At 41.4% G+C, this 18,803-nt stretch overlaps 1 protein-coding gene across 3 annotated transcripts; it reads right to left on the bottom strand.

The window, feature by feature from the left end:
• Positions 1-220: 220 nt before the first annotated feature.
• LOC145465510 (uncharacterized) lies at positions 221-18,346 on the bottom strand. 3 transcript variants are annotated; one of them, XM_081449291.1, is made up of 7 exons: positions 18,259-18,346; positions 15,053-15,138; positions 12,602-12,715; positions 12,140-12,259; positions 11,031-11,132; positions 10,456-10,569; positions 221-10,183 (listed from the first exon to the last, which is right to left on the bottom strand). In XM_081449291.1, exons 2-7 carry the CDS (start codon positions 15,132-15,134, stop codon positions 2,061-2,063), a joined length of 8,655 nt encoding a protein of 2,884 aa, XP_081305417.1. In that variant the 5' UTR covers positions 15,135-15,138; positions 18,259-18,346; the 3' UTR covers positions 221-2,060. The 3 variants fall into 3 exon arrangements, with proteins under 3 accessions (XP_081305417.1, XP_081305418.1, XP_081305419.1); XM_081449292.1 differs by having other exon boundaries at positions 18,247-18,325; XM_081449293.1 differs by lacking the exon at positions 18,259-18,346 and having other exon boundaries at positions 221-1,977; positions 2,049-10,183; positions 15,053-16,664.
• Between the last annotated feature and the right edge of the window lie 457 nt (positions 18,347-18,803).

Raw genomic sequence — 18,803 nt, 5'->3', positions numbered from 1 at the left:
GCTAAATATCTGCAATAGTCAGTGAAACCTTTGTTAAGCCACTTATATCAGAAGATAGACTTATGTCAATTTGTTTGGTTATCGTTTAATGTGCTATTGAGCTCGTGTTGCGTTGTTTTCGATGAAAAGTATACTCGTATTGACGAATTATGCCAAAAATTATGCCAGCACAATCCATCAAAGCCTAGTTACTTCAGCCTCACAAGGTTTACAACGGGATCTTTCCGGTACCTTTTAGGGTATTGAGCCGAACAAAAATATCTGACAGGAGATAATGTGTTATTTTAGAATTGGTACCTCTTAGGGGTGAAAAAATTCAAGCCACGCCCACAAAACAGGATCTTGTTACCTCTTACAGGTTGTTTTCAAAATGATCAAAGAGCAGCCCTGTCCTTTTTATATGGGAGTCCGCCACTGGCAAAGAGGCCCACTTCATTACAAATACTATGAGGCTTGTCAATCAATCAATCAACCTGGTGTAGTTTTTATCAGACTAAAATTAAATTTAACATTACCAAGAATTGAAAAACTCCTTTATAAAACTTTTATTAGTACTACTAATAAGTACTCAAAAATCAGTTGGACTGAAAGCTTCATCTATAAAAACTCACTCTTTCTTGCGCAATTACCCGAAGAACAGTATGGGACTGTACACACTCTGTAAAATGAAGTGTTTCAATTATTTACTGAAAATAACAGTGATTTTACAAGAACGTGATTGCCAGCGAAATCAACAAAAACTTGGCGCCAAACCATTTGCTAATGCCTTCATCTTTTTTGTGGTATATTTTACCCATTTTTGCACTGAATATTAAGCGCGCGTTTCAAAAAAATGCGACTACAAATTTAAAAAAGCAAAGTTACTTGCTGACTACCCTAAGTTTGTTTTGGATTCATTTATGATAAATGTTCTTTGAAGTTTCTATGCTTGATGTTGCTATAGTTGATGTTGTTATAGTCTCTTATATCAATCAAATGTGAACTACTTAATCGGGTGTTGATTGTTCAACTGCCTTCCTTCTCGGTTATGCTCTATTTTCAATTAACTTCACTTATTTCATTGTTCATTTCGGTTTGTCAGCTCTTTACCATGTGTTTAAGGACTCGAGACTGTGAATATTCAAAATTCAAAATTAGCGCCCGTCGAACTGGATACAAACATACGGAGTTTGAACGTCTTGAGAGCTATTGTAGACTGTTCCTCTGCACAAACTGGTGCTGATGGACTTACAGCAAGGGCGGTCGTATTCCATTCCACAAATGCTATTACAATGGTTATAAGGGCAATGACGACATCTTCAGAAACACAGTTGTTGTCTGTACGGCTGCGAACAGCAGTTTGCACATTCTCCAACAGGACATCTATCTCTTCAACTGTTCCCGCTGTCGAAAAGTTCCAGCTAAAGCTGTAGATACCAGACGGTGAATAGAACTGATTCCGAACACTGTCATTGAAACAGAAGACCAACCAAAGGCAGCTCCTTTTATTTAAGACTGTCCTGACTATGAGTTATTCATCTATTGTATGAGATTTGACATCCCCATTATAAGGCTTCCTGAGAACCCGGTGCAACCTCTGGAAGATCACATATTCATCTACAGCCTGCTCCACGACGCTCCACCTCACTCAGGCTTAGTTGGCGTTTCCATTCCACCTTCCAACCTATTTTCTCTTCTTAGGGTTAAATGGCTTCGTGAGTATATGCTTTAGAGATTTTCATGACTTAAAAAGACCTTCTTCACGCCTTCTTGTTTCTTCGTCTAGAAATTAGTTGTTTTATCGCACTTCATTAAATCTATGACGTCCTGTCATGCCGTTCAAAACTCAAACCCAGATGAACTGTTATTCGTGCCACTAGTCTGCTGCATTCAGCCTTCTTCAATAACCTTCAGTGGATTCGTGTCCCTTTAACTTTATGCTTTAATCACAAATTTGATTCACCGCCCACTACCACATGGAACTTTTCACCTTTCCACCTGATCAGAAGCACTACATAAGAATTAGTTGCCATGAAAAATAATGATACTTTTCCATTCAGTTAACTTACCTTCTTCCATTTTCATTGCTCTGCTGTACACCTCCTGCATCCTTCGCTTCCCACCGGAATGTCTTCGCCACCTCGCACAATCCATCCCGTGAAATAAACATGGCCTTGGTCGCATGATTTCCAGACGTCTCTTTGGTACCCTGGGAAATTTGCGAAGTCTTTTGCTTCAAGAGGGAGGAGTGGCAGGCTCATCTCTGTTCTCAACAAGTTGACCGTTTCTCTCAGCCATTCGAGGTCTAGAACATCGTCGTTACCTTTAAGAAAGACTCTGAAGCGATGGCATGCCAGCCTCAGTCGAGTTTTACCATTGCTTGACAAAGGGATCTGACGCATCATAGCCTTGCTTTGGGCCTCTAAAACTTGAGAGAAAAGAAAGAACTTTCTTGTCTGTTCAAACACTTGACTTAGAGTTTTCAAATCAAGTTGAGGTTCCTCCAGGTACACTTTAATCTTTTCGATTGCATCTTTGGTGTTGTTCCATAGTTCTTTCAGCTCCACTTGTTGTTGTGAACTTCCTCGAAGACCAATAAACGCCTTTTTTAGGACTTCATCTGTTCTTTGCGCTTGCTGTAGAATGAACAGGTGATTTTTTAGTGTGAACATAAAAATGGCAAAGCGGCCACGCGCGTGCGGCAAATCGAGCCAGTTCCTTGTGTTTGAATACGACTGTACAACACGTAGAACCATTGGCGGAAACTTAAGCTTGGTTACGTCATTGCGCAGGTAACGTTTTGGTAGAAGAAGACTGGCAGAAGTGATTTCTTCGTATAGGATCTCGTATACGGTTTTCTTTACATTTTCAATTTTTTTCAGTGCCCTTTTGATGATATTTCCATAACGATAGCTGAATGTAATTGATGTAGAACACTTTGGGCATCGCCTTAGCTGACCATCGTTACCCAGTTCTCGGAGCATCCACCTATCCATCTCTTCAACCTTTATGATATGACCACAGTCGAAAAGTTGCAAACATCGTGTGGGTTCCGTTTTGTTTCCACGTCCATCCGCTAACATTGAAGAAAGCTTCTTAGGATGGCAAATGGCACACACAGTGGGGCAGTTTTCTCCACACAAGCCAATACAGGGGTGGCGACAAGGCAGTTTTTTGGGACAGGGAGCATCACAGCGAGGGCGATCGCATTCCTCTCCACAGAGATTTTTGCATTGGTAGTGAGGACAATTCCAGGTGCACGGTCTTCTGCACGGGTCACACGGCTGGGCACATCGTTTTTTACATTGCCCGTGAGGGCAACGTCGGTTGCATTTTCTATCGCAGGGAGAGCAAGGCTCATTACATGTTGCTTTACATCGGTGCGAGCAAACAAGCAATCGACCACATGGATGTTCGCACAATTCATGTGAACCGCTTTGTTGGCAATCATCACAAGTTCCAGAGCACTGATGACCACATAGCAAATTTTTTTCACATGCAGCTGGACATTGCACGTCTTCCACAGGGCGGCTACAACGCATTTTAAACTTATGACCGCACGGCAGGGTTTTTGCCACCTCTACATCACAGGGGTATTTAGAACAATCTTCACCGCAGACTCCTTTACAAATATGTTTGCATGAGCTCTTTTGTCGGCGACAAAGTTCCTTGCAGGTCGCTGTTTTGCTTTGAAAGCACCGTAGTGGTTCCTTGTGTCCGCAAGGAAATGTTTTGTCCACTCTTCGCATGCACTTCAAACTTCCGCACTTCTGGCTGCAGAGGCCCGGGCAAGGATGACCACAATCTAGCTCATTGTTGCAGCGTTCCTTGCATTCTACGGTGTTGGGATCATCACCACAAGGCATTTTGAGAGAATGCCTTCCTGCACAATTCAGATTTTTGAAGACCAATTTCTGGCATTTGAACTGACTACAATCCTCGGAGCATTTACCAGGGCATTTATGCCCGCAAGACAATTTTCGCTTGCACCCATTTGGACAAATCATCTGGAGCACATCATCAGAGCAACGACAACTGATTTCATGGGAGCCACATGCCAAGAGCTTCTGGACTCTGACGGCACATTTGAAGCTAGCGCAGTGGTCGCCACATTTTTTAGTGCAAAGATGTTCACATGGTAGAAGTCGTTCGCAAGGCGCATCACAAAATACTTCACCTGGATTGTCTGAACACAATATCTTCCTTTCGTGCCCACAAGGTAATATTGTCGTCACCTTTGTATCACAGATTTCACCTTGCTGCCCATGTCTCGCTTTAGAGCATGTTACGAGCTTCTTGTGTCCACAGGTAAGGGTGATTTCAACCTCCTCTTCACAAACGTGCTCCATGGGGTTGTCTGAACACAACATCTTCCTTTCGTGCCCACAATGTAATCTTCTCATCACCTTTGTGTCACAGATTTCACCTTCACCTGGATTGTCTGAACACAACATCTTCCTTTCGTGCCCACAAGGTAATCTTCTCATCACCTTTGTGACACAGATTTCACCATGTTGCCTATCTCTCGCTTTAGAGCATGTTATGAGCTTCTTGTGTCCACAGGAAAGGGTGATTTCAGCCTCCTCTTCACACACGTGCTCCATGGGATTTTTGTAGCATGGAATAGTTATCTCGTGGTCACATGGTAGTCTTCTTTTCACCTTAACCTTGCAAGAAACATTTTGTACGTCTGCCGACATAGAAGAGCAAATGAGAGACGTCATATGGCCACACGACAGTTGGACGTCGACTTTCTTCTTGCACTTGCATTCTTTGGGATTTTTGTGACAGGGAAGAGTGAGTTTGTGCTTGCAAGGCAGTTCTTTCTCAACTTTCTCGTTGCATAATATTTTTTGTACCTTCGCTTTTGCAACATGGCAGGCCAAGAGCGTCTTGTGTCCACACGATAGACAGACCTCTGCTATTACTTCACATTTGTATTTTTCGGGATCCTTATGACAGGGTAAAGTCGCCTCGTGACCACATGGTAACGTTGTTTTTACGAGCTCTTTGCAAGCTCGAGCCTCACATTTCTTACTGCAAATGTTTTGACAGTGATGTCCGCAGATCCTGACTCTTTCACATGGCTTTTTACACTTCATTGAAGATGGATCGGTGTGACAAGGCATCTCAATGCTGTGTCCACATGCGGGAATTGTCATGTTAACCACTTCCGTGCAATCATTACAGGACGCACCAAAGTGGCACCGTCGCTGACAGGCATGACCTCGCTCACACCTCTTTTGACACACTTCTTCACATCGAACCTCGTGGCAAACACGACCACACACAGATGAGCACCTATGTCCGCAATCCAGCTGTCGTTGACATGGAGCGTAACAAAAAGCCTTTTTGGGGTCAAGGTGGCAAGGGACACTCTGCTGATGGCCGCATGGAAGAAATTTGAAGACAACACTTTCACATTTTTGCACTGCACAGTCTTCGTGACACATTCCGGGGCACTCATGTCCACAGTCCAGTGCTCGCGTGCATCTTTCGGCGCACTGTGGTGGCCTGTCTTTCTCTGGACATAAAAGGTGTTTTCGATGACCGCACGGAAGTTCAACTTCAACTTTTGTGTTGCATTCACAGCGTTGTTTGCATGTTCTGGAGCACGGATGGCCACACTCGAGAACTTTGATGCACTTGCTGTTACACCGTTTGTAAAGCACAGGATCTTTGAAACATGGCAAACTTTTCTCATGTCCACACGGGAGAGTTTTCTTACAGTCAACTTTACATTGTTGTGTACATAACTTCCCGCATGCTTCCTGACAGTTGTGTCCACATGTGAGCATTTTTTCGCATTTTACTGGACAAGAGAATTTTTCTGGGTCAATACTGCATGGAACTGGCTGTTCGTGGCCGCACTGTGGGACCGTCTTCAACACAGGTTGACGGCACGGAGGACAGCTTCTTGGATAATGACACCTATTCTGGCATTGGTGGTCATTTTGGCTGCATTTCATGAAGCAAAATTTAGAACACTGGCCCTTTTCGTGAAAGTGGTCTGAGGCATGGCATGGCGTTTCACACGCATGCCCACAAACAAGACGTTCTCCACAGGGCATCTTACATCCTCCAAACTTGATATCAAACTCACGCGACGTTCTCACACTGGTGACGTTGTTGTGTCTCTTGCAAACCAGATCTAAAGTCTCTCCAATGGCTTTCTTTGTTTCTAAATCGTCACATATTTCCTGCCACAGCTTGCACTTGCTTTTCAGTTGCTTGAAGTTTCCAATGCAGTAAAATCCTTGGCGAGCTCGGGACAATGCAACACAGATTCTGTTTGACTCGTTTAAGAAACCAATTCGCTGGTCTGAGTTGCTTCTGACCAACGACAGAAGAATGATGTCGTTTTCTTCACCTTGAAAGTTATCCACTGCACAAACCCTGACACCCTCAAATGCTTTTCTTGGCATCTTCTCTTGAAGAAGTAATAGCTGACCGATGTACATTGTTAGAACTGTAATCTGGCTCCCGCTATATCCTTGAAGTAAAAGATAATTGCAAAGGGCTACTAAGAAGTCGGCTTCGTGAGGGTTAGAGTAACTTTGTAGACCGTCTACGTGGGCCTCGACCTCACAATGATCAATAAAGAACAGATTGTGAGTTAGGCCAGATATGTCTTTGAATTCGCACACCGTTTCGTGGTCAACAATTTCGTGATCGTAGATTCGTTTAGTCAGTGACGCAATTTCTGGCCGCATTCGATGCTGTATGGACAAGCGTTTGCAATCCATACTGTTCATTACCATTCTCTCGAACAGCGAAATCGACAGGTTGTATTTTAAGGCTAACTCATACACTGTTGCTTTTGGACGGAGTTGCTTGTGGTCTCCGATTAGAATGGTATGCTTTGTATCTTGTGCAAGAGAAGTGATGATGTGAGCTTCCATAACCTCAGCTGCTTCTTCGATTACAACAACTCTGGGGGCTACTCTCTGAAGCATTGAGTGGTATCGCGCTGCACCACTGGTCGTCATGCCAACAACAGTTGCGCGACGTATAACCTCTTCTTCTTCTTCAAATCTGACTGCCTCTTGTTCTTGACAAAGTTGGTCATACTCCTGTTCACCTCTTTGAATCTCTGCTCTGAAGCGTTCACGGTAGCTCTCTACCCAAAAAAGGTACAACCGACGTCGATCCAAAGGTGATAAAAGCCAAATGTTTTCAACGCACATTGCTTCATCAGTGGGCATCGCAACTGTTTCTTCCAGATCAGGCTTCAAAGATTTGATATCTGCTGTTATTTTTATTTTGTTTTTCTTGCTCTTTGAAGATTTTGTTTGAGCAGTACTCATTTCATGTCTCATCTGTTGTTTGCTACTCTCATCAGTTATTTGCTGCCATGGAAATTTTCCTCGCCTCTTCTTGTAGGGTACAGTTTGCCATCCCTCGTCTTGGTCCCCTTGATCTTGATTCTGACAACTTAAGTCATCTGACTGTTTCGACATAACTGGCAGGAAATCTTCATCTCCGTGTATGCATCTTTGATATTGTATCAAATCAGCGTCCCTTTCTACGTCGATGGTACCTTCATTACTGTCGTCTTTCAAGCTTTGAGGTTCCTCAATCCGTTTGATGTCTTGGATTTCATGTACTTGCTTTAAAGTTTTCTTTTTCTTTTTCCTTGAAGATTTTGTTTGATCAGTACTTTTTTCGTTTGGATCATTATGAACGGGGGCGCTTTCCATTCCGTATTTGGAATTCTCATCTGTTGTTTGTTGCCATGGAAATTTTCCTCGCCTCTTCTTGCAGGGTACAGCTTGCCATACCTCGTCTTGGTCTCCTTGGTCTTGATTCTGACAACTTAAGTCATCTGACTGGTTCGACATAACTGGCAGGAAATCTTCATCTCCGTGTATGCATCTTTGATATTGTATCAAATCAGCGTCCCTTTCTACTTCGATGGTACCTTCATTACTGTCGTCTTTCAAGCTTTGAGATTCCTCAATCCGTTTGATGTCTTGGATTTCATCTACTTGCTTTAAAGTTTGAGAAACTGGGCAATGTTTTACGTGAGAACTGGCTTCAGACACCAATGATGCTGCCACCTCGCTACTTTGTTGAGCTGAGAAGTCGTTTGGTCTGGTGCTGTGAACAGAGGTTTTTTTGAGATCTTCCTGAGATGTAGGTGCTGGCGGATTCCTGCCTTTGCCTTCAACATTGCGTAGATCAACGTGTCCACCTTGCCTTGTTCTCGCCTGTTTCAAGGGGTCCAATCGCTTGTCGTTACATAGCCAGAGTTTGAAAGTGTTACCGGGCGTTCGACACTCGTTTTCTGCGTTGGGAGGAAATACCGCATTGTACAGTTGTTCTACATGTTCAGAATTAAGCAGGTTTTCCAAATTGTCGAATTCCAAAAGCTTTGTCTCAGCTTTGGAAAGTGAATCCTTCCAGCCAGTTAATTCTGAGACTTTGCTTTGTATCATATCTCTGATTTCTCTTCGTCTTTCATGCATCCTGTGCTCGTCAGTAAATAGTTTCAGATTACACTTTTCCAGTTGCGGACTTTTGCATCTTCCTCCAACACGTATGATCTGCTCTTTGGGAAGAAATTCTAATACTTTTTCCAAGAACTGATCCAGAGCGTGGTTTGTGTAACAGACCATAAGCATTGGCGAGAGTTTATCAGGGTCCCAGGCTGCTCGATTCTCAAGTAAGCATCGAACGATTCTGGCTCCAACATACGTCTTCCCTGTTCCTGGTGGTCCCTGGATGACAGAAAACTCAGTTGTAACTGCTGTTTTTAACGCTTCAAACTGGGAGCTGTTAAGTGGAAGGATCTCAACAGAGGGCCAGGCTCTGGGCTGCAGGACAGGTACCCTACTTGCGTTCGTTTCATCTGGAACATCCAATGCCAACCTAAGATCATAGCACACTGGTTCTTGAGAATCCTCGCGCCTCAGATACTCGGGTGGATCGACATCTTCACTGCATTGAACCAGATATTTCTTGAATGGCATGGTAGTTTCATCCAATTCCTTCAGTCCTTTCAGGACATGACGATAAGCTTCATAGTAAGCAGGCGACTCAACCATTTGATACTCACATGTACGGTTTTCCACCCCCAATACATCTTGGTCCTCGATGAATCGAATCTCAATTCTACCTTCTGCCATTTCCTCTGGATCTCGTTTGGAAACTGTTGCAAAAAGCATTGTCTCAAAGTTGTTATTTGAAAGACAAAGGAATGAACCAAACAGAAGTCGTTTGGAATGTGCCCATCTTTTAGTATCGAACCTGGAAACATCAAATTGTACTTGATAAATGATTCCGGACTTCGTGAATTTTTTGTCGACAATACGTGCTCCTTGGTACTGTTTCATTAACTGATTGCGCTGTTTTCTTGGTACGTTGTGGACAATTTCGTGGATGCCTTCCCTGAGTGGCTCAAGAAAATCCTCTCTAAGCAACCGAAACTGTACATCAAGGTAGTGCTCGGCATCTTCATATCTTCCCTTTAAAATATTCTTTCGCAGAAAGGGCCGTGCATGAGATGTGATTTCTTTGTTTGTGGGACAAATCGGTATGTCTCTAAAATCGTTTGGAGGTTTTTGCCCAGCTTTGTCGATGTAACGTTTGCCATGCTTCTGCCTTTCAGCTATAATGAGGTCATCTCTGGTTTGTTTTAAAGCTTCTAACTCTCCCTGTAGATCATCTTTTTCATCAATACTTGACTGGTCCAAAAATTGTTTCAACTGAGAGTAAGGCAGGTCGGCATATGAGCTTGGTAAGTGCCTCAAATACCTCGTGAATACTTTGATCAAGCTTTGAATGAATCTTCTTTGAGATTCTTGTTCATTCAAAACCGTTGACACTTCCAGACGATCAAGCACACGAGGAATCTTTGAACTCAAGAATACTGAGCCTTTAAGCGCGGCTAGAATTGTGTTTGTGTTCTCGTGCAGTGGCGCACTACAGGCAATTGCTAGTATACACGTGAGGTCGAAGATGAAGTCATCGCTGTTATGCTCCTCCTGCGGTGATCGTAGAAAGAACTTAAAGCGAGCCATACTTTCATTTAACCTGCAGACTACATCACGAGGATTCATCTCTTTTAACGTTTTCAGGTCTAGGACACATTTTGCAGGGAAAACTCTACGAACAGGAGGGGGCTGTGTTTTGTCCTGTGGTGGTGAATGGGTATCAGCATTCATTGCAAAAGGCCTTCCTGGACGTTGTTCTTGGTTTCCATCTGTATTATAAGACAATATGCATTCGTAAGTAAATATACCATTTCTGTTCTTGTAGTGGTACAAACAGCTGTTTGGTTAAAGGATAAGTAACCTGTTTCGGTCAGACCTTAATCTCCAAGAATGTATTGATTCAGTACTAATCATTCTGAGAAATTGTCAAGCAATACGATTTACCTAACTTGAAAAACCTCGGTTTATTCTCGAGTATTCGACTAAAGCAAAAAAACTAAAACATTTCGACAGGAGCGTTTCGACTATTTCTTGCACTCACATGACGGTTTTCCTTTTCCAGGCGACGACGACCCTTGACCTTTGTCGCTTTCCCGTGATGCTCCTCTCCCGCCTCCTCCACGAGCTTGCTTCTTCTCTTGGTCCAATTTTTCATCTTAAATAAACGACAAATTGTTATAAAATAAATACATTACAATTTTAAATACCATTAGTAATTCAGTCACCTAATATTAGTAATAATTTAATTGATGGGTGTTTTGGAGGTTAGAGCGGGTGTGCTTGTCTTATTGTTCAAAAGCAGTAGTTTTAAATGGCTGGGGTAATGCATCGACATTGACTTGGTGGGGGACAGAAAGCCAAAATAAAATAAAAAAAAGACTTGGTTCCCTGGAGTGTAATATCTAATATGTTTTACAAACACGTTTCGGTAGATGCTTCTGCCATCTTCAGTGTGAAACAAGTTTGTAAAACTTTAGAGTGTCGAGTTTTAAAATGTATTTCATCATTCCCATTATTCAGACCATTTGGAAATATCTGATATCCAAGGTATTTATCGCATATAGAGCCATGTTTTTAAAGGAGTTTTTTGCTCCAAAAACTGAACAAGTCACCTACCTTGAGCTTTGCCTTCTGCACCTTGTGACGCTGGGAACTGACCTTCCGCGGCTGTTTTCTTTCGTTTGCCTCCTCCGTTTGCTTCCTTTTTAGCCTCAGGCTCTGTAAACATTGATTGCGTTTTCACTCTTACAAAATAGACATAACTTCACTCCATGTAAGGGTTGTTTGAGGATTTTCAAAAAAATCGTCTCATCAAAAACAGAGGGGGCTCGACGGTGTTTTATATGTATAGTAAAATTTCTGCTTTCGTCACAAGTGTAATGTATTTTATCGAAGCATTCGCTAGATTGACAGTTTATTTATTTCGCTTTTTAGCACAGTTCTAACACTATTTTTGTTGACAATAGCCTATATGCAGCTACGTTTATTGCAGACAAATAGCTCGTTGCCGTTTTGTTTGTCTGCGTCATAGCGGATGTTTAATTTGGGTCATATTTGTCAAAATACAGGAGCAAACATTTGAAATTCAGTTTACCGTAGGTCCTAGCTTACCGTCCCGGGGATATTCCCTTTTATGGGGTATATAGGTATGTGCGGCCCCAAAAAGTATGGTTTCTCAACCGTTTTGGTCATAAATAGGGCATCGATTTTGTCCATATTGGTCACAAATAGGGTATGGTTTTTTCTACTCTAGTCTTGAATTGGGTATGTTTTTAGGAGAAGCTACTTTTTCATCATTATCGATAAGACCATCAACAAAACCCGTCAAAAATTATGTTTAGGGCAACTGTGTCAGCCGCAATAGTCATAAATAGGCTATCGAATTTTTGGTTTCGTCGTGAATAAGGTAGGGAAAATCGCAGATTTTCGTCATAAATAGGGTAGGGGTTTTGGAAAGCGGGCCGCACACCCCCACCAAATTTTTTTGGGAGTACCCCTCTGGGCTTACCGTGCATCTGTACTCCGATAAAGCACGCTGTTTCAACCAATCTGAGCAGTCGTTAAAGCGGTTTTCAATTGAGTATCGAAAGTAATCAGGCAGTAACTGATTTTTCATCCACTGTTATCAAACTGACTCTTTTTACTGAAATCTGGCGCAATTGTCTCAAAAAAAATCAGTTGCAGCAAGCCAATACAACTTGATTCGATCTACATTGAACACATACCTGGACTAGTCTCTTCTCTTCCATGACCTCGTTTCTGATATCGGCCTTTTCTTCCTAATTCGCGCTGCTTTCCTCTTAGTCGGCCTCTGTGGTCTCGCCTGGCTTCCTTAGTATTGTCATCTTGAATGAAGAACAAACGTGCTCATTAGAACACTGTTGACAGCTGCCTCATATACGTATTGAAAAACCAAAACAAACTAAGCAATTGTAAGCCAAAAATCCTCTCTCCTTCCCTATTTCGCCCAAGTTTCTATCAAAAATAAAGGCAAACTATCGTGAGTAAACTTGCTTCCACCGCATTGAAAACGGGTTATTTTTCAACATTGGCGCTAGAGAAAAGCGTTGACTTCTTTTACTTGGCATTTGAATCCGATTAAGGCTGCAGAAGAATGTAATCAATATTCTCTGATTAAGAAACAGTTAGGCTATACTAAACGTTCTCCCACAATTTCATCAATGTACCTGGTATTTCATCAGCAGTTGTTCCACAAGCACCTCCTTTCGTTTCCGCTCCTTCTGTTCCTCTTGATGTATTCCCCTGTGCTTCTCCATTTTGCTCTGATGCTTCTTCGGACTCTAAAATGTCAATCAATCAAGTCCATGCTAAGCTATCATATACCAAAACATTTTACTTTCATTGGCGGATCACTTGAATCAATAGTATTGGTCATTAGTAAGTTGTTTTAGTAAGTAATGTTAGTATTTAATTGTGGCCGTAGTATTGTGTGTTGATTTTAGCAGATTTTGGCCATTTTGGCCATAAATAGTATATGGTTTTTGCACTCTAGCCTTGATATGCCCTTCACAAATTACGTTTACGGTAATTTAACATTGGTCTGAACTAGGGAACTTGTTATAGCGCAGGTCTGAAACAGGGTTTTGATTTAAGGCTCAGGTCATAAATAGGGTTTATTAGGTAGGGAATATCGCAGATTTTGGTCATAAATAGGGTAGGGTTTTTGGGAAGCGGGCCGCACACCCCCACCCAATTTTTCCCGAGAGCTGTAGCTCGTAAGTAGTGTCCATTTTGTTTGGTATTGTAAGTAGCTGTAGTATTGTAAGTAGTGTAAGTGCCCTAATAAAAACATATTTAAAGAAAAAAAAAGGATTGCTCATAACATATATCACTTATTTCACAGCTGCTCAAGTTGTGTATATAACTGCGATGATCAATCATGTCTCATATATCACTGCCACAGAACATTTTATCTTTTCAGTTCGGAGATCTCATGTAACAGTGTATAGACCATCGAAATTCCCTTCCCCCTCAAGAATTGCGGGCGAAATTGATTTACCTTCCATGCAATATCAAATTTTAGCCTATAACATAGCGTAATTAAGGGTGTTTTCTAAAGCCATGGCTCATGGTTAGTGCGCTCGTCTCCAGATGGAGCGGTTCGGGTTTGAGGCCTGGCCGTGGACATTGTGTTGTGTTCTTGGGCAAGACACTTTACTCTCACAGTGCCTCTCTCCACCCAGGTGTCTAAATGGGTACCGGCGAACTTAATAGTCACCCATGTCAAGGCTAGAGTGTAAAAACCATATACTATTTATGACCAAAATGGCCAAAATCTGCTAAAATCAACACACAATACTACGGGTACAAACAAATACTAACATTACTTACTACAACAACTTACTAATATTTCCAAGGTGAGTGATTGTTTGTTCTCATTTCTCTGAATGTCCTATCTATATGTTAATCCAAACTTACTAAAACAACTGACTAATATTTCCAAGGTAAGTGATTGTTTGTTCTCATTTCTTTGAATGTCCTATCTATATGTTAATCCAAACTAGAGAGCTTCCTATCTTGATCAAAATCAGATAAAACTGAATTAAATTACATCTTTATGTTCTTATAACACATTTTTACCACGATAAAAGGAAACTTATCGCTGTATTATGGCTGGGACCTGCTCGCCCGCGCTTTGTACAACGGGCTTGCTTTCCATTATGCCAAAGATTCCGAAAAATGTCGATCGGAATTCAAATGGAAAGGTCCGTTTCGGTTTCTTCTGACCGGAATATTCGGGATCACCTCTGGAGGTGGTCCACTTATTACGGTTGGAATAGTCCGACCGAAATTCGCCGTTCCATTTTTGACAAACCGGTTTTTTGTTTTTTGGGGAATTCGGAAAGGAATAGAAAGTGGTAAGAGCCATTCCTATTGGTTGGCCCGGTTCAATCGGAAAATGTCGATCCATTTTCGTCGGGTATTCCCACTGATCTCTGACCGGTCGGTTTGGCATAATGGAGAGCACCCCGGGTGCGTCAGAACCAGTGAAGTTCACTACAGCCTCGACTAACTGTACTATTCCGACTTGTGTAAATTTTAGCTCTGGTCCGGCATAACCCATACTTAATGCATTACAGGGTCTTACAGAGGTCTGGCCAATTCCACAGAGAATAGACGTTATTTTATACTTGGAAGTGTGAAATGCTCTTTACTTAGCTCTTATTAACCGAGCATGTATGGGAGAATGTTGACCGAGGCCGTGAGTACAGACCGAGGTCAAGATTATCACATACAGACCGACTAAGCTCGGTTAATAAGATGTTTGTTATATGGCAAACAAGAACAATTTAAAAATTCGTTTAATGCAACTGGTTTGTACTAACTGATATTTTGCTTGCGAACGGCGATGAGCCGAATTTAATTCTGCGGAAGTTTGCTCGTCCTCTTTACTTTTTTCTCATCAGGCTTTTTGGCACGTCCATAAATAAATATTGTTAGATGAATAGTCAATGATTTTGCATTTTAGTTTACAACTTTTTCACTGCAAAAATTACCGGGCTAGATGCCGGTCTAGATGGGAAAATCTAGACCGCTTTCAACATCAAATTCGTGAATTTGGTAGTTCCCAGTCCTTGTGAGACAGCCATATAATAATGTTTCTAACAAGCGTTTACCTATGGCCTCGTCCCCAGGTCTGTCTTGCTTGTTTTGTTTGTCGAATTTGCCCCGCCATTTCGCTCTCTTCGACTTAGGCATGGTGCTGAAAAGAGAAATGCAATAGCAGAGATGAATCCCACCGTTTTAAAGAGAAAAGTTCATTTAACTTAAATCATTCTTTTCCTGGACGTTTATGTGTGAATTTTAAAATGACAACAAAAGTGAGTGGAAAAGGTTCCTTGAGTTATTTACAGATTGAAATAGTTTCACTGACTTGATAAGGGCAGACGTTTCGGCAAATATGAATTAAAATTCTTTGGCTGTGTATGTTTAAAAATGTGTGTAGTGGGAACACATCTAGTGATTCAAAATGTGTACTAAACCGCCTAAACTACATCTTTAGACCTCTATAGGCATCAGAAACCCGTGCCATGTAATTTTCATTATGCGCGTGTTGAAGTGTCATTCAAGAAACGCTGAAGAAACGATGAAGAAACGTTGCCACCGTTGTCATGACTGCAGCAACCAATCTAGTCCAGTTCTGGCCCTTTCTCTGTCATGCAACGCTACGCTCTCGGAGAGAGAGGGATCCTCTCTCTCCGAGAGCGTTGCGTGACAGCGAGAGGGCCAGAACTGGACTAGAACCAATCAAGGTCTTTGTAAAATTACTTAAAAGCGACTTCTTAAAGTCTGGACTTATATTTTGCTCGTTTCGTATCCTGTGACTGGCGTCACCGAAAATCGGCCTCAAAAAGTATCAGGGTGCGAGGGAATTTTCCAGATGACATCAGTTGTTAATTTTATCGTTATTCCCAGGATTCGTCATGTAGAAAAGACTCAAAGGAACGAATGGGAGCAAAAGGAAAATACATTCACAGAAAAAAAAAAAACGAGCGACGTATTCGGAAAATTTAAAAAGATTATGAAACTGAGCTCTCTTTCTTCATGTTTATCTTTAAAAAACGCAAGAGGACTCCAAGAGTCAGTCACACCGGAAACTCATGAGGGAGGTTCTTGTTGCGTGTTTATAATAGAAGTAGCATGCTGATGTAGTGTCTGAAATTGCAAATCTTTAATTTTGTTCAGCTCAAACGCCTGAAACAACTCACAGAAAATAGAATGAGGCCAGTGTTGGCATGGCGGCAGAACGTATTGTCCGGCTACACGTTTCACCGGAGGTTTTTTCTTCCTTATTCTCAATTACTGGGAAGCAGTCACAAGAGTAATTAGTAGATTGCCCTAATGTCTGAGACTCATATTCGCACAACGGCCAAGTTTGTTCATCCGCTGCACATTTCGCCAACTGTTTTTGATGAAGTTAGAGATTTATTCCTTACACAAAATTCAACGAGTTAAATTTTCTACCATCGGAATCCTCCCCTCCCCCTGTCCCACCACCCCCCCCCAAAAAAAATTGACGTTATGTTGCCAATTACATACATATTTAGTACAGCAGTGGGAAATATTTACACCCAAACCGAGTGGTGGCGTACCCCTCAAGATTACATTCATGAATTGATTATTTGAATATTGAAGCCGCTAGTCGTTTCAAGAATACAACAGTGAATTGATTATTGGAAAATTGAACCCACTAGTCGTTCCAAGAATACGGCTAATGGGTTTAATGTTCAAAAAAATCAATTTAATATTGATTTTGAAATGACTATCGAGTTCAATATTCAAATAATTAAATCATTATTGCATTCTTGAAACGATTAGCGGGTTTAATATTCAAATAATCAATTCATTAATAATGTAATCTTGAGGGGTACGCTTCACTTGGTTTGACTGTAATTTCCACGACGATTCTCAAAATGCATTGTATCACACAGTGAAAGCATTATCTCACTCTTGAAACAGTCAAGTCTTCAGAAAATTACAAAGTTTAAGCGCATATTGGCTCGTTGCATGATCGCGTGATAGGACTCACCGGAAGTAGAGCGCCACTGAAAAACCGCTGCCCGGAACAAGAACTAGTAACTGGGCTCTTCAGGTCCCATTGATAAATTCGCCACATTCAATGCTTCGGAAAATTTACGACAGTAAGTTGGAAAACATGTCGATGTGTCTGGAAACAGAAGCTAACAAGTGACGCCAAAGAAAAGAGTAAATTGTTTTCAGTCGCTTGTCGATTCAGGGATGTGGCGGTACCTAAGTTGAAAGACATGATAGGTTGCAAGACACGGAAATAATCCATCATAATTTCCGTACGTATCTTCCGTTACTGCACGCTGCAGACTAACCTTACATGTCTTTCAAGATAAAAACAACCATTACGTAAAAAAATAAATGCAAAGCAGACACCGCAAAAATGCAAATGCAAAGCAGACAACGCCATGGTGCAACATCTATCACAAATTTGACAGCGCTCTCGAAACGCACGAATTAACATGTCACAAGCTAAAAGAAGAATAAACGACCAGAAGTGCAGCGAGGGATATTTTGAAAATAAAATCGTCTACGAATGCAAAGTAAAAGACTGCAGAACACGGAAAGCATATCGCAGTAATAAGAAAACACATTTCATTTACTGAGCTTTGACGTCAAATTCGTTGCTAGTGGTAATGGATATGAGTCTTCCATAACTTCGACCAACCTCGATCTGTGAGGGCAGAATCTAGACTGCTTGATCTGATGGAAAGGTTACAATCTCCTGAATATTTTCTAATTAAAAACAGATTACAATACTCTTCCTAATCATTTTGAATTTCTCTGCTGGATTACATGCGACAAAATGCCTTGCATGAATGTTACCAGCACTTATTTCCGCATCACCGGTAAATACCAACTTTACAGCTCGCCTTTTAATCAATTTCGCTATAAAATTAATTAAAAGGGATGGTATATACATCCATTATTATCGTTATTCAGAAAAGTCGAAAGATTTTTCGACATCAGTATAACGGCAATCAACTTTGACTACTTTAAATCCGGTTAATCAGCGGAAGGACGACTCCAGGCTTACTGTATTTTGAGAAACGAAACGACACGAAATGATGAATTAACTCGGAGGCCTGCGAAGGGCTAAGAATGTCAACCACCATAACAATCAGATCTTCCTGTGTAATAGTTTAAAGGAGGAATGCAACACTGGAAGTGCAAATTTTCTAAGTTCAAAAATCTCTATTTTGCGAAACGGACTCTTCATAGACAGTGATGATATTTTGATAAAAATTACCAAGAAAGAGGTTAAGTACAGCGACTGTTTTACCTGCGTACGCACCTTGCCGGAGAAAGATGTTATTCCTTGTCACTCTAGATCTTTCTGCACCGAAGACAATACAAGGTTCTGGACTAAAGAATGGTAAGAGTTCTTGCTGTATTTAAAGATGGCAGCATTTCAGATGTTTTGGAGACCTCATTCGTGTCATAGGATTCCGAGTAAATTTGTTTTGTCTCGTGAAGTGATGGACTTGAGCGTGATGGAAAGGTGGGATTGGACCACGGAATGAACAACTGTGGAAAGTGGAACGCTTAGCGCAGTTAAATGTGTTCGTTGCAGTACTGCGTTAACACCTGGATAAGTGTGAGAAACACTCACCTGTGGCTCTTTGCTACACTACCTCTTCTCGGGATAGAACATCTGCTTGGGTCTTTCTGTAATGTGGTTCTGGAAAACGGTTGAAATAGATCTACTACACAAGGATTGTTTTTCATGACAAACATCATTCTTTAAAAGACTTTATTTATTCTTAAGAAGATTTTTTTTGCCATGTTTACAATCTTATGCTGCTTATGAAAATATGAATTTAACACCACTTAACATTT

Source organism: Orbicella franksi, chromosome 13 (genome assembly GCF_964199315.1).
Source record: "Orbicella franksi chromosome 13, jaOrbFran1.1, whole genome shotgun sequence".
Lineage (NCBI taxonomy): Eukaryota > Metazoa > Cnidaria > Anthozoa > Scleractinia > Merulinidae > Orbicella > Orbicella franksi.
This window is presented reverse-complemented; position numbering and strand designations above follow the sequence as displayed.